Consider the following 12500-nt stretch of genomic DNA (forward strand, 5'->3'; position numbering starts at 1 on the left):
TGTTGTCATTGTAATCTTTCATTTAGCATGTATGGTCTTCAACAAGAAGTAAGTCAATAGTTCTAACAGTTTCACATTCTTTGGTATGTATCTCTTTATTTCATTATGTCTTGAGTCATTGAAGTAACAATGGTAACATTAAATGCTATACCTTGCGTCAGAAATTTCTTGTACTTTACTTTGAGAAAGTCTCTAACACGAATGATTTCTCTCATGTGGTCAATAGTCTCTCCATCTACTCCAGCCTGAATGCAAGCATAAACGAAACAATTGTCTTCTGTCATAAGTGCTGCAGTTCTTTTGTTCAGTTCATTGAAGATTTGTAGCGTTCAAGATTTATAGGTAATGTGCAAAGATACTTCCAGAACTGACCGCTTCTCTTCTTATAAAACTTCTTTCACCATTATCTTTCCAAAAGCTTTCTATAAGTGCTGGTTTCCTGTTTGCTTAAGAGCTTCAAATGGCTTTCTGGTCATTTGTCAGTGTGCTTTCATCTCTATATGGTCTCTTTTTTGTTTCCTTTCTTTACATCTGACATCGTTAAGCCTTCATATTCTGTTAAAATCATACATCTTTATTTCGGTAAGATTCTTTATGTTTGTCAAGAAGAAGTCATAGTGCATTTCAACAATACCTGCAGCATTTGCTTCTATCTCTGATATAAAGTTCTCCTTCAAGAGCTGATGTAGTAATGTTCCAATATTATTGAGATTTAACGTAGAACATTCATACTTTCCACCAAGTTTATAACATACCATCCATCTTTGTTGGGAGTTTATTTAATCTTCTCTAAGAGTTTCATGAAAACCTTACCGAAATGTTTGTGTAAGTAGTCTCTGTTTGGTTCATCTAAAGCTTCGATGTTAAAGTCAATGAGTCTATTGCCTGACTTCACATTTCTCTTCCTATTCTCTTCATCTTTCTTTAACCATCTCTCACCTTCTTTTGGTTTGTCGTCAATGGAACGAAGGACATCGTTAGCTTTGCGAACTTGTTCTATAGCGCTCTTAAACATCTCTCTTCTCTGTTGTTTCAGTGTGTCGTTCTTCTTCTTGTTTCACCAACGTTTGCATTTGTTATGTCAAACATTTCTCTTCTTACTTCATGAGGTACTGAACGTCTATGATATAAGTCAATAGCAACGTCATTTAAAGGAAATGCTCTTGCATGGACTTCGTCCTCGGCCGCGTTGCAGCTTTATGAACTCATGAATTCTATCATACTTATTGCACCATTATAGTCTTTAATAATGAAGTCAGCGAGTGCTTTTTTGTTTGTTGCGTAATGCTTTGCAACATCTATATTAGCTTCGTAAGAAGTTGTTTTATTTCCGAGTGTTCTAACTTAACAACTTCCGATACATCTTTAGTAGGAAATAAAAAAAATATTTTTTGAAAAAATTAGATTAGATTTTTTAAGTTATTTTTCAAAATAATTTAATATTTTTATTTTAATGAAACACATGCAATTGCAAGTTCTTTTCATACAATGCTCTCGCTACTGCCATCAAGAATGAGTTCAATAATGCTTCAAATGTTATGTTATCTTTAACAAGAAGTTTGTGAAAGAATCTAAGTTTGGTCAGTAGTCAGACCATTAGCTATCGTCATTGACGCAAACGTTATACTTCACAAGAGTTAGCAGTAGTTTTGAAACAAAAGAGTTTCTTCGTGAATGTCAAAGATACTCATTATACTGTTATAAGAACTCTAATATTGACTTCTTCAGTATTGCTTTAAATCTTTCCGAACAGAAAGAATATAAGAAGGGTGAAACATCTGTGAAATATTATCCTTCATCTCTGAAGACAATAACGAACAAAGATGTTTACAGAAATTCTTACCAAAGGTTGAAGAAGCTTCTATTGACATTGACGAAGGAAGTGAAATGGTTGAAGAAATAGACCCTGAAGCTATTTAAGCAAAAATATATTTTTGGTTAGTCTTCATATCGATATTTTACAACAATTCCCCAATGTATAAACTTTTCATACGCTTTTTCATAAGCTTTATATACCTTCAGAAATTTTGCATAATCTTTAGAAGCATTTAGATATTGTTTAAATGCTTTGTATGTCTTCAGAAATTTTGCATAATCTTTTACATGCTGTTTGTTCTCCTCTTCTGTCAAGAGTTTCTGAATATTCTAAATTCATGTTCTTTCATATGAGATAAAATTTTATAAAAAATAAATTAGCTTAGATTTTTTTATTCTTCCTCTTTGAAGTTATCGAAATATTCTGTTATATTTTCCTTCAGTAATGTTAAGTCTTCTTTGAATGTAAGTATTGTGCAACCTTTGATGTCATAGTGTGTTTGAGGAAGAGTATTTTTGACAATTTCCTTTATTTGCTCATTCGGTGTCATTGAAATCGGTAAGTTTTCACGATAGAACCAGTTTCTGTCAGATTTATATATTTTAGCTAAGTCATAAAAACTCTTGTTGTTTCTTCTGACTAAATGCAACATAACCATATCTTTATCTTCTTCTTTTCTCCAACTCTTCAGTATAAATCATATACCTATAACTCTTTTCCTTCCTTTTGGTACTGAACGCGGTATTCTTTTCTGTATGCTTTTGTCTTTGGATTCAATGACTTCATCTTTTGCTTGAAGTTTCTTTTCCATCTCTCCACGTTCTGCTTTATATAGTTCATCTAACATCATGAAAATATAACAAGCATAACGAGGTGAAGCCCACATTGCTACAGCATTTACTAAAAGTCTATGAACATAATAACCTTTCAAACCAGGAGCCAAATTCTTGCGATTTTCGTACGGAATCTCTTCTCTCGGTTTTCCGAGGGAAGCAATCATATGAGGAAATTCTTCTAAAAGTTCTTTTGTCTGTTGGTTTTTCAAACCAATGATATGCTTGCTTTGAGAACGAAGAGCATTCATTATACTTTGCATTTGGTACATGTCATCTTTGACTGAACGAATGAGACGTAACTGTTTGTTATACTGTATGTACTCATATTCTTCATTTATAGCTTCATGGACTATAACTGTTGTTGTGTTCTCTGATGTTGTCATTACTGTCTTTACATACAAAATAAAAAAATAAATAAAAATAAAATTAGCGTTATTTTTCTGAGATAAACACTATTTCTTCACAACATTAAATTTTATCCTGTATGAAATGACTTTAAAAAGATTATTGATTGACTTCGAATACTATCTCATTGACGCACTGACAGACCCTCAAAACTGTGTTGAAAGTTCTTTAAGCTTTAAGATTGAAGGTACGACGCATTTTGTCTTCACTTACGTATTGAAAGAATATGACCGTTATCATAACGAAGTGAATCAAACACTAATAAAATTTGTAGATAAAATTGGTTAACAATGATGAAGAATACAGACAAGTTATTGAAAAAAATAACGCAAGATTAGATGCAATAGAAAAGAAGTTTAATGAATGTCTTACAAACACGTATGAATATCTTCTGCGGTGGGAAGCCAGATGGAAATAAATTTACGTCAAATATGCAATTTATAAAATCTTATGTCGACAGGCTACGTAGCACAGTGGTCTAAGGTGGTGTTATGGAGGGGTCAGGGTCTGTGGTTTGAACCGCGACAGCGCCGTATTTTCTTATTTTCTTTGTTTGTCTTGTTTGTCGTGAATAAAAAGTGTAATAAAAGTGCTCTATCTTCCACGGGAATAAATAAAAAATTTACTTTATTTCTTCTTTATTTCTTTGTTCCCGTGGAAGAAGGGTTTTGCTGTTTTTTTCTCAGCCGAAATCAATGATTTTTTCATTTTTGGAATCCTTAGCGAATGAGAAATCTTTTCTCTCGTGGAAGCTTTGACCAAAAATAATTTTTAGGTGAAGAGGTGAGATCTCACCTGTTTTTTCACCTAATTTTTCACAAGCGTTTTACATGAATTGTACGATGTATATTTGAAATCCTAAACAATTTCGTAGCTTCTATTTCTTCTTTTAGTACATCAAAAGTTTTAACAATGCCGAAGGTTTCTTTATATTTCTTCTTGACGTCAGACAGAAGGAAATCTTCTGCTGTTGGATAGTTTTTATTAAGAAATGTCAACATATCCATTTTATCTTCTGCTGGCTTTTCTGCTTCTTTCTTTAAGTCTGCATAGTCGTTTCGCATTCTTTCTATCTCTTTGACTGAGTAGTTATATTTTCTTATTGCTGCTTTACATTTTGAACATTGCGGCATCGTTTTTGCGTTATACATTGAAATAAAACCAGCTAGAACAACTAAGCCGTCAATGGTTTTCTTTAACTCAAAAGCTACTGGTTTTATCTGTTCATTCCATACCTTACCTCTTCTATCTTTATCTCTTATCTGCCATACACATTTTGCAACTAATGAAACAAAGTTATCGTATGTCTTAAATTCTTCGGATTTGTAAAGGTCAGAAATATTTTTATAAACCATGTAGCAATCTTTGTCCATAACTTTATGATTGCAATGATATCCTAGAAACTCATAATTTACTTTACGTATGAATTTCTTAATTTCTACTAAGTCAGTTGCTTTGACTTCAATTTCGTCGAATTCAGGAATAGTTAGTTTTTGCTGCTGAATTTCAGGTAGTTTAGGCAAATGGTCGATGAGGTCCTCCATTTCATAAAGATACTGTTCATTTGTTTCATCTTTCGCACTACAGTCTAAATTACTTGTTAAAAGTTCTTGCTTTATCTTCTGGATTTCTGTTTCAAAAGTATATGAAGAAGGAATAAAGCTTTTCATCTCTACCAACATTGACGTAGGATTCATGACTAACGAGTTTGGTGCTGTAGTTGTTTGAATTGTTGTTGTGCCGATTGTTGAAATCATATCTTTTATACAAAATAAAAAAATAAATAAAAATAAAACTAACTTTATTTTTCTATCTTAAGGGAATTCATGAAAATTCGTGAAAATTCGTGAGGGTGAAAAAACAGGTGAAAAAACGGGTGAGATCTCACCTCTTCACCTAAACATTATTTTTGTCTGATTTACATCTAATGAAAAAGTTTAGAAGAATTTTCTTATTCATGTCTGATTTACATCTAATGAAAAAGTTTAGAAGAATTTTCTTATTCTTTCTGGCTTATTTTTGTCTTTCCAGTACTCCCGCTCTAATGGTCCCAGATGTGTTGGCTTTGACTCTCTCAAGTTCTTAGATGGTATAACATCTTCAACGCCTCCTTCATATCTTACTTTATAAGTGTCATCGTTTATGTTGTAGCCAAGTATTTCAATAACCACTCCTCGCTTTGCTTCGTCAATGGTTTCAGCAAGTTTGCCATTACTACTTTCGACTAATTTGTGACGAGGGTAAAACGCAATAGAGTCGTCAGCAGCTTTTATAAGATATCCATTACCTTGCGTAGAGTCTACGATATAATAGTTTCTACTTAACCTTAAACATTTCTTTGTCAACGGTTTGTCGTCAAGAACTACACGAACTTTTGTACCAGGAATGAGGGTAAATTGTGTTGAATTTCTGATATTTTGTGTTTGGCTTCGTTTCTTTTGTATATACTTTTCTTCTTGTTGTTGTGTCATTGAATTTGGTGTATGTCCTGTTGTAGAATGTGTTGAGGAATTATATACTTCGAGAAAATGTTTCATTGTTTCTTCGGTAAAGTCTCGCTCTTGATTTAAATCTCTGAGCGTTCTTATGAAGCGGTTTATGATGCCGAGTATGTTATGGTTATGGTCTTCAGTAGTGTAGTGAGTTATGTTATGCTTAATGAGAAATTCTGTGATTTCATTGCTGAGGTATGCACTGTCTTGGTCTGATGTTAAAGTACTTGGGCTATGTTCTGCTACAAACTTTTGTAAAACTCTTAACACTTCACGAGTTCCTTTATTTTTCATTGGATATGCATGTGCTTTACGAGTGTTAACATTAATGAAGATGAGGAATGGTTTATGTCCTCCTTTTCTGCTTTGAATGAGAGTGTCAAATTGGTATGCGTCAGGAGTGTTGGAGTAAATTGGTAAAAAGTAGTCGTAAGGGTTTATTTTTGTTTGATGTACAACATTTTTGTCAAAGAACCTTTTCACTTCAGCTCTGTTAGTAAATCCCCAACTCTTTGCAGCTTCATTGAACTTCTTAAATGACCTCCATGGATGTTGTTCGAATACTTCTTTCAAGCTCATTTATGTAAAGTTAAAGATTTTATTCTAGGCTCAAGCGCGTTCATTGAACGCGGTACCATGCGAATATAGTCACAAATGGTGGCATATAATCTGCATCCGAGCCTGTTGGATTTGTTGTGAAAGTGTGTGAATGATTTCCTCCCGGTTCAGTTTGTCGAAAAATCTTTTTTGCTGAATTGTTATAAGATGGAGATAAAACGTCATGGCCAGCTTCATACTCTGAGTTGTATAATGGGTGGTCTCTTAATGAGTGGCAATGGTCGCCAGAAAAGTTTGTCGTTCCTGTATGAGTGTGCGGTGGAAGGTTTGCTTCTTTAATTTTCTTCGAACCTCCTGTTTGCTTTGAAGAGTTAGCACAGTATAAGAATTTATCTACAATCTGCTGCCACGTACCAAAACCTAAAACTGTTGCTGGATTTGTTGAGTTCATTGACGTATAAATAGAACCAACAGGATATAATGTTTGAAGTATTTCAGTCTTTAATGTTTGAAGCTCTGTTTTGTCTGCTTTCTTATCATATAAATCTTGAGCAGTGAATTTAACATTATTTTCATCATCCATGACATAAACATTTTTACAGCTAATTTCTTTCTTCGTTGTTATGTTTTCATTCGATGTTAAACCTTGTGGAAAGTTAGGAGGTTTATAATATAATGCATCCCCACCAGTTCCGCCAACCGTTCCTTCAATACTTTCTATAGCAACAGTTGAGAAGGAGTTATGTGTATGTTCTTTATCTGCTTTTTTATCTAACATTGCTGGTAGTTTATATGTTTCAAAGTTTCTGACATGACCTTCGATATTTATACATTTGTTATTTAAGGAGTTTAGTGTATCTTTTACGCTTGTACTCGGATTCTCTAAAGGTGCACTTGAACCAAGGGTATAGTTCAATATTATGTCGTCTGCTCTAACAGTAGTGAAGGATTCATGTGTATGGTTCTTGTCTGCTTTACTATTTAATGTAGCTTGAAGTTCATTTATATCGGAGATATTGTGTTTATGAGATTTCAAAACTTTGTTCGTTGCGTCAAGTTCATCTTTGTCAGCTTTACTTTTAATAGCATCTTCAACGGTTATTTTTGCCTTAACTCTCAACATAAATCTTGGTTCAACTAATACACCGTTAACAAAGAAACTAGAGGCATAAATTTCATCGTTATAACCAAATGCTTCTGGTGCTTTACCTGTGTCATACTGTACAGTACAGCGTATGTCATAACCTTCAGCACGAATGAATTTATATCTTCTTTCATTAACATCTTCCGTCTTCACTTTTTCATCCTGTGTTAAATATCCATGGTATCCGTTATAATCTGTTCATCTGAACTTATATAATGAACATGGTTTTTATCTGCTTTTTCGGCTAATTTCTCTTCTATCTCATTTATTTCAAGTTCATGCCTACCACCACCTCCCGAAGAAGTATTTTTCTTCAGCTCTTGAAGAACGTCCACTTCGCCATCTTTGGTGTCAATAATGAGATTTTGAGTTAAAACCTTTCCTGTCTTAATGGATGTTTGTAAAACTTCTTCTTCACCGTGTTCGGGGTCATGGTCGTCATCATATCTTGTGAAATCAGAGATGTTGTCATACATTAAGCATATCTGTCTCAAAAGTTCTGCTATTTGAAACTGGAACGAAAGATATACAGAACTTTCATCATCTCCTAAAGTCAAGTCTGCTTTCTTAAGTATTTCTTGAATGTATGCAATGAGAACAGAGTACCTTGGAAAATATTCGAACAATATTTCATTAGCTGTTGGTTTTGGTGGTTCTTCTGGAGTTTCTGTTGTTTCAGTTCCTTCTGTTGGAGTTTCTGCATCTCTTGACTTCAATGCTCTTGCTCTCAAAGACCTAAATGTTAGAGCACCGGGTTTTACAAAGGACTTTATAAATGCTTTAATAGTTCCTGGTAAGTTATTGTTAGCATTAAGTAAGTTCCTTATGCTTCCATCATGTACGTCCATAGCACTATGTAAAAAATCTATACTTTTCTTGTAGTCAGCAATAGACTGACTGTGATTTTTTAAAGATTTATCAATACCTTTAAGCCAATCTTCATGCATGTCTGATACTGAGCCAAGAATATCATTTGTTTCATACGCATATGCAGCAATAGTCATATTTTAATGAGAATAAAATGTTGTTCTATTTGCAAAGTACAGACCCAAACGAATACGGGACAGTAAAGCTACAAACAAACTTAGGTCTTCAGAATGAAGCGCTTGCTTTCAGAGTTGTTGACTTCAATACTATCGCAACTTTTGTCATAACAGATGAAACAGATTTCATGGAGATTGAAATAGATGACAAAAGAAGTGTTATAACATTTCCTAACAGAGCTGGGTATAGAATAGATAAAATTGCTGGAGTCATAGATACTCTCATAAATGAAGAAACTATTGACAACATAGATGTCGAACTCTCTTCTGAGGGAACATTGAAGTTCAGTTATGCGAAGGAGTTTAAGATAACACGAATGAGTCATAGAGTACAACTTCTTTTGGGTGCATACCATATGACATTTCCTTTGAAAAGTGTTGACAAAACGATTGAGATGAAATCTGTTCCATATGTATGTTATGGTAATTGTTTATACATTGAGTCAAAAATAGCTAATGTCACAGGTATTTCAGGAGTTAATAGTAAAGGTTCAGTAGAATATAAATCCTTCTGTTATGCAGTCAATTCAATGTTCATTCCAAACGTTCCTGTCATAGCAACTCATTTAGGTAAATGGGTTCGCATTAGTCCTCATAATTTGAAAGACATGCAATTCAGACTTGTTGACTTTCAAGGAGAGCCTGTAAAACTGAAGGCACCAGTGCGAATGACTGTTGAAGTTGACTTTTTAGAAAATATTAAATGCAACAGCTTACAAGAGAACTCAGAGCTAAAAATATAAAGTATGAATGTTATGTATTAGGTCATGAACTTTGGTTGTTGCTGTTTGATGAAACAAATGAGTTAGTTATGTCAGTCAAGAGAACAGAAAAACATTGTGTTAGTGAAAACTGCACCAAGTCAATAAGATTAGGTTTGCATTATGAAGATGAGTTCGATACTGTTGAAGAAGTTTTGGATAGATATTACAAATTGCTAACTTGAAATTTTTTGACTGACGGCGCAAAGCGCCAAGATGGGCTCAAGGAGCCCTCCTGACTGCTTTAATTTACTAAAACATATTTCAAACAAAGCTTATAGTCAGTAGATAGTTTTGTATACTCGTTCGAATATTTATACTTAAACTCAACTCCTGTAGTTCCTGGTGTTTCAATGATGCGGATGTTACCTATTTTCATGAATATTGGCGTTTGACCACAGCATTCGATTTCAGGGTCGAGATAGTCAATGACACATTGTTTCCCTGTTATTCGTGATATAACATTTTCAAGGTCCTCCTTTGTTAGAATTATTTGGTTCTTGCTTATAAGATTTGTCAAAAGCTTCTTATCGTCTTTGAGTAAGATAGTTTGATACAACTGAAGAAGGTAATGGTCTTCGTTATCTGAAGGATTTGTTTGAACATTTGTGTAAGGGTTGTCGTTGGCTTCTCTTGAAAGAATTTGGTCCAGTGGTGGATACTCTAACTTAACATCTGATGTAGCGTTAGCGTTTGAAGCTGAGTTTAAATTCACCGACTTAAAATCTGGTTCTTTTTCTTTCAAACACTCTGAACTATAGTTCTTTATGACAATATTGTTTGTCGTTCGTGAGTCAATGTTGTGCATGAAAATTCGGTTCACTTCACTTCTGACAAAAATGACAAGTTTACATGGCAAAAATATATAGGGTATTTTTTTTAAAAGTAGTTATCTTTATATATATAAAATAAAACTTTTGATATATTTGAGTAAATGATTTATTAATTTATTTATTTATTTTTTTTAAATCAAATCATATAAATATATATATATATAATAGTGAAATAGAACAAGAGATAATTATTGATGATTAAATTGTAGACGAGGATAAAAGTTTAGATAAATTAATAAAATTAGTGTGGAATCAGACAAATTTCGGGTTGTTTGGGAAGGAATTGTTGGCTATGATGTACTGATTCATGATCAGTACATCATAGCCAACAATTCCTTATACAAAGTTCAAAAACTTGGGTGCAATCAGTTCTGATTGCACCCAAGTTTTTGAACTTTCTCGAGGGAATGGAAAGGGTAAGAGGTATACATAATATATACCTCTTACCCTTCCATTCCTTCGACAGCGGGAAACTTTGTCTGAATGTTAAACTATTCAGACAAAGTTTCCCGCTGTTTGCGAAGGAATTGTTGGCTATGATGTACTGATTCATGATCAGTACATCATAGCCAACAATTCCTTATACAAAGTTCAAAAACTTGGGTGCAATCAGTTCTGATTGCACCCAAGTTTTTGAACTTTCCATTAACAATTGTTCAATCACATTTATACAACCCAAATCTATACCAATCATACTCTTATTCATACATCATATTTTAAAAACTTTTTTGCAATATGATGTTATTGCAACAAATTTTTTTCTTTTCTACTTCCAATTAGCACCTTAAAAACATTAGACACAATCACTGGCTCATATGCTCCTATTCTGAATCTAACACTATGCAAATTTATACAATTTCTCCACAAATCTTACATTCATTTTAATTTCAACGACCATTATTACCACAAAGAATCTTACCTTCCCCTACAAAATCTAACTATCTATCAATTTAAAAAATGTTACAAAATATTAAATGAATTTTTTTTCTATACGTAATTTAAAGTTCTTAAACTCTCAGCATCAGAATATCCTTACATAGCTTAGCTATATATCGTATTACTTTATGAATAAAAAAATTATTTAAATTATAATAAAATGTTTATTCGTATTTTTACTTTATTTTTAGTTACGAGGCTGTATTTCGAACTCAGGATTTGGGTTTAAGTCCTTTGTCCATTTAGGACCCTGGTCCCAAATTGATTTTGGAGTAGGTTTTCCACCGAAAAGATCTTTAAGAGCTGTATGAACCCATACTGTGTTGTATTCTTCTATTGCGTGAGGTAAAAATTCTCTTATTTCGATAAAATCTGGGCGAGCCGAAAAGATTGTTTGCCAAAAACGTTCTATTTTACCATTTAACTGTGGTGTGTAAGGTTCTGTCCGATGGTGTTGAATGCCATTTACTTGAAGAACGTTTTTGAAGTCCTTTCCTGTAAATTCGCATCCATTATCTGTCAAAAGTTCGTATGGAATAATTTTGATAGAGTCGATAGCATTTTGTAAAGCTTTTGAAGTTGATTTCATTGTTTTATCGGGAAGAATTTCGTAATAAATACAAAAACGAGATCTGTCATCGATAAAGGCAATTAAATGATAAGTATGCTTGGTACCATTTGTCTCTTCTTTGAAGCTTTTTAAATCAGTATGCCATTGCTGATTACGTATTGGGAAACATACTGATTTGGATGTTCATCAATTTTTTCTGGATCTCGCCGAAATTTGAAAAGATTCTCTTTTTCGTATAATTTAAGCATATCGTGAAATGAAACTGTGTCATCATGTATGTAAACTCTCTAAAACTTTTTTATAACCTAGATTGTACTTAGCTTTTATTTCGTGAATGTTGGTAAACAAATCTGTTCTAAGAGGAGTTTCTGGTCTTCCGAGCTTTTTGGATTAAACCAAGTTCTTGCCATTTTAATAATAATTTTTTTCTACCTATGTGCAAATCTTTTGCAACTTGGTCTGCTGTCTTTTTGCCAATAGAATATTCAAGATATGCCGTAATATAAATCTGATTTTCATTTGGCAGATCCACTTCTTGTCTTTCCATTTTTTTGAATCAATTTATACAAATAAACTTATAAAACACAAAATTATTATTTTTATAATATAATTCTTAGATAATACATCCGATATGTAAAGTGTCAAAAATGAATTGAACCGAATTTTCATGCATTACAGTCGTTCGTGAGTCAACATTTGATGTTGGTTCAATTGGAACATTAACGGCACCAGCTAAGATGGATTTGCTTCTCATTTCATATAGAATAAAAACCTTTTATATGTATGAAATGAACAATATACTCGACAAGGGTTTGAATGTAAAGCTAACGAATGAAAATATTGTTGAATTCACTGAGACAGGTGCTGTGTATAAAGATGTGAACTACTGAACAAAAGAGCTAAGGGAAGAAGCAGGAACATGAACAAAGGGTGGAAGCCTATAAAAATTTATGTCAATGATGGCTCAGGAGGTTCAAACATAAAGTATGCAGAAAGTTATAGAGTTTATGCTCTCAAAGGTGAAAAGCCTTCATTTAAGAACAGCTATTCTAACGCATATCCTCAAAAGCTAACGGATGGGAAGTGGATGATATGAATGACAGCA

General features: G+C 33.2%; 6 protein-coding genes and 1 pseudogene across 7 annotated transcripts, besides 3 other annotated features; 1 reads left to right on the forward strand and 6 right to left on the reverse strand.

Annotated features, from left to right (window-relative positions):
- Positions 1-12500: part of a mobile genetic element that runs on past both edges of the window.
- On the reverse strand, positions 2472-3035 carry TVAGG3_0517240 (annotated as a pseudogene). The gene has a single exon. A coding segment is annotated over exon 1 (564 nt).
- Positions 3873-4601, reverse strand: TVAGG3_0517250 (organellar and viral DNA polymerase type B; the record flags this gene model as incomplete). Its single annotated transcript, XM_001289782.1, has 1 exon — positions 3873-4601. One exon carries the CDS (start codon positions 4599-4601, stop codon positions 3873-3875), a length of 729 nt encoding a protein of 242 aa, XP_001289783.1.
- On the reverse strand, positions 5075-6128 carry TVAGG3_0517260 (integrase core domain containing protein family; the record flags this gene model as incomplete). The annotated part of the gene is made up of 1 exon (XM_051237114.1): positions 5075-6128. A coding segment is annotated over one exon (1054 nt), but the record flags the coding sequence as incomplete, so codon positions are not given.
- On the reverse strand, positions 6169-7230 carry TVAGG3_0517270 (keratin-associated protein family; the record flags this gene model as incomplete). The annotated part of the gene is made up of 1 exon (XM_051237115.1): positions 6169-7230. The coding sequence occupies one exon, from the start codon at positions 7228-7230 to the stop codon at positions 6169-6171; it is 1062 nt and encodes a 353-aa protein (XP_051094939.1).
- Positions 7419-8255, reverse strand: TVAGG3_0517280 (organellar and viral DNA polymerase type B; the record flags this gene model as incomplete). The annotated part of the gene is made up of 1 exon (XM_051237116.1): positions 7419-8255. The coding sequence occupies one exon, from the start codon at positions 8253-8255 to the stop codon at positions 7419-7421; it is 837 nt and encodes a 278-aa protein (XP_051094940.1).
- Positions 8273-9037, forward strand: TVAGG3_0517290 (uncharacterized protein; the record flags this gene model as incomplete). Its single annotated transcript, XM_051237117.1, has 1 exon — positions 8273-9037. The coding sequence occupies one exon, from the start codon at positions 8273-8275 to the stop codon at positions 9035-9037; it is 765 nt and encodes a 254-aa protein (XP_051094941.1).
- On the reverse strand, positions 9300-9863 carry TVAGG3_0517300 (uncharacterized protein; the record flags this gene model as incomplete). Its single annotated transcript, XM_051237118.1, has 1 exon — positions 9300-9863. One exon carries the CDS (start codon positions 9861-9863, stop codon positions 9300-9302), a length of 564 nt encoding a protein of 187 aa, XP_051094942.1.
- Positions 10141-10545: a mobile genetic element.
- Positions 11016-11942: a mobile genetic element.

Source organism: Trichomonas vaginalis, chromosome II (assembly GCF_026262505.1).
Source record: "Trichomonas vaginalis G3 chromosome II, whole genome shotgun sequence".
Classification (NCBI taxonomy): domain Eukaryota; phylum Parabasalia; order Trichomonadida; family Trichomonadidae; genus Trichomonas; species Trichomonas vaginalis.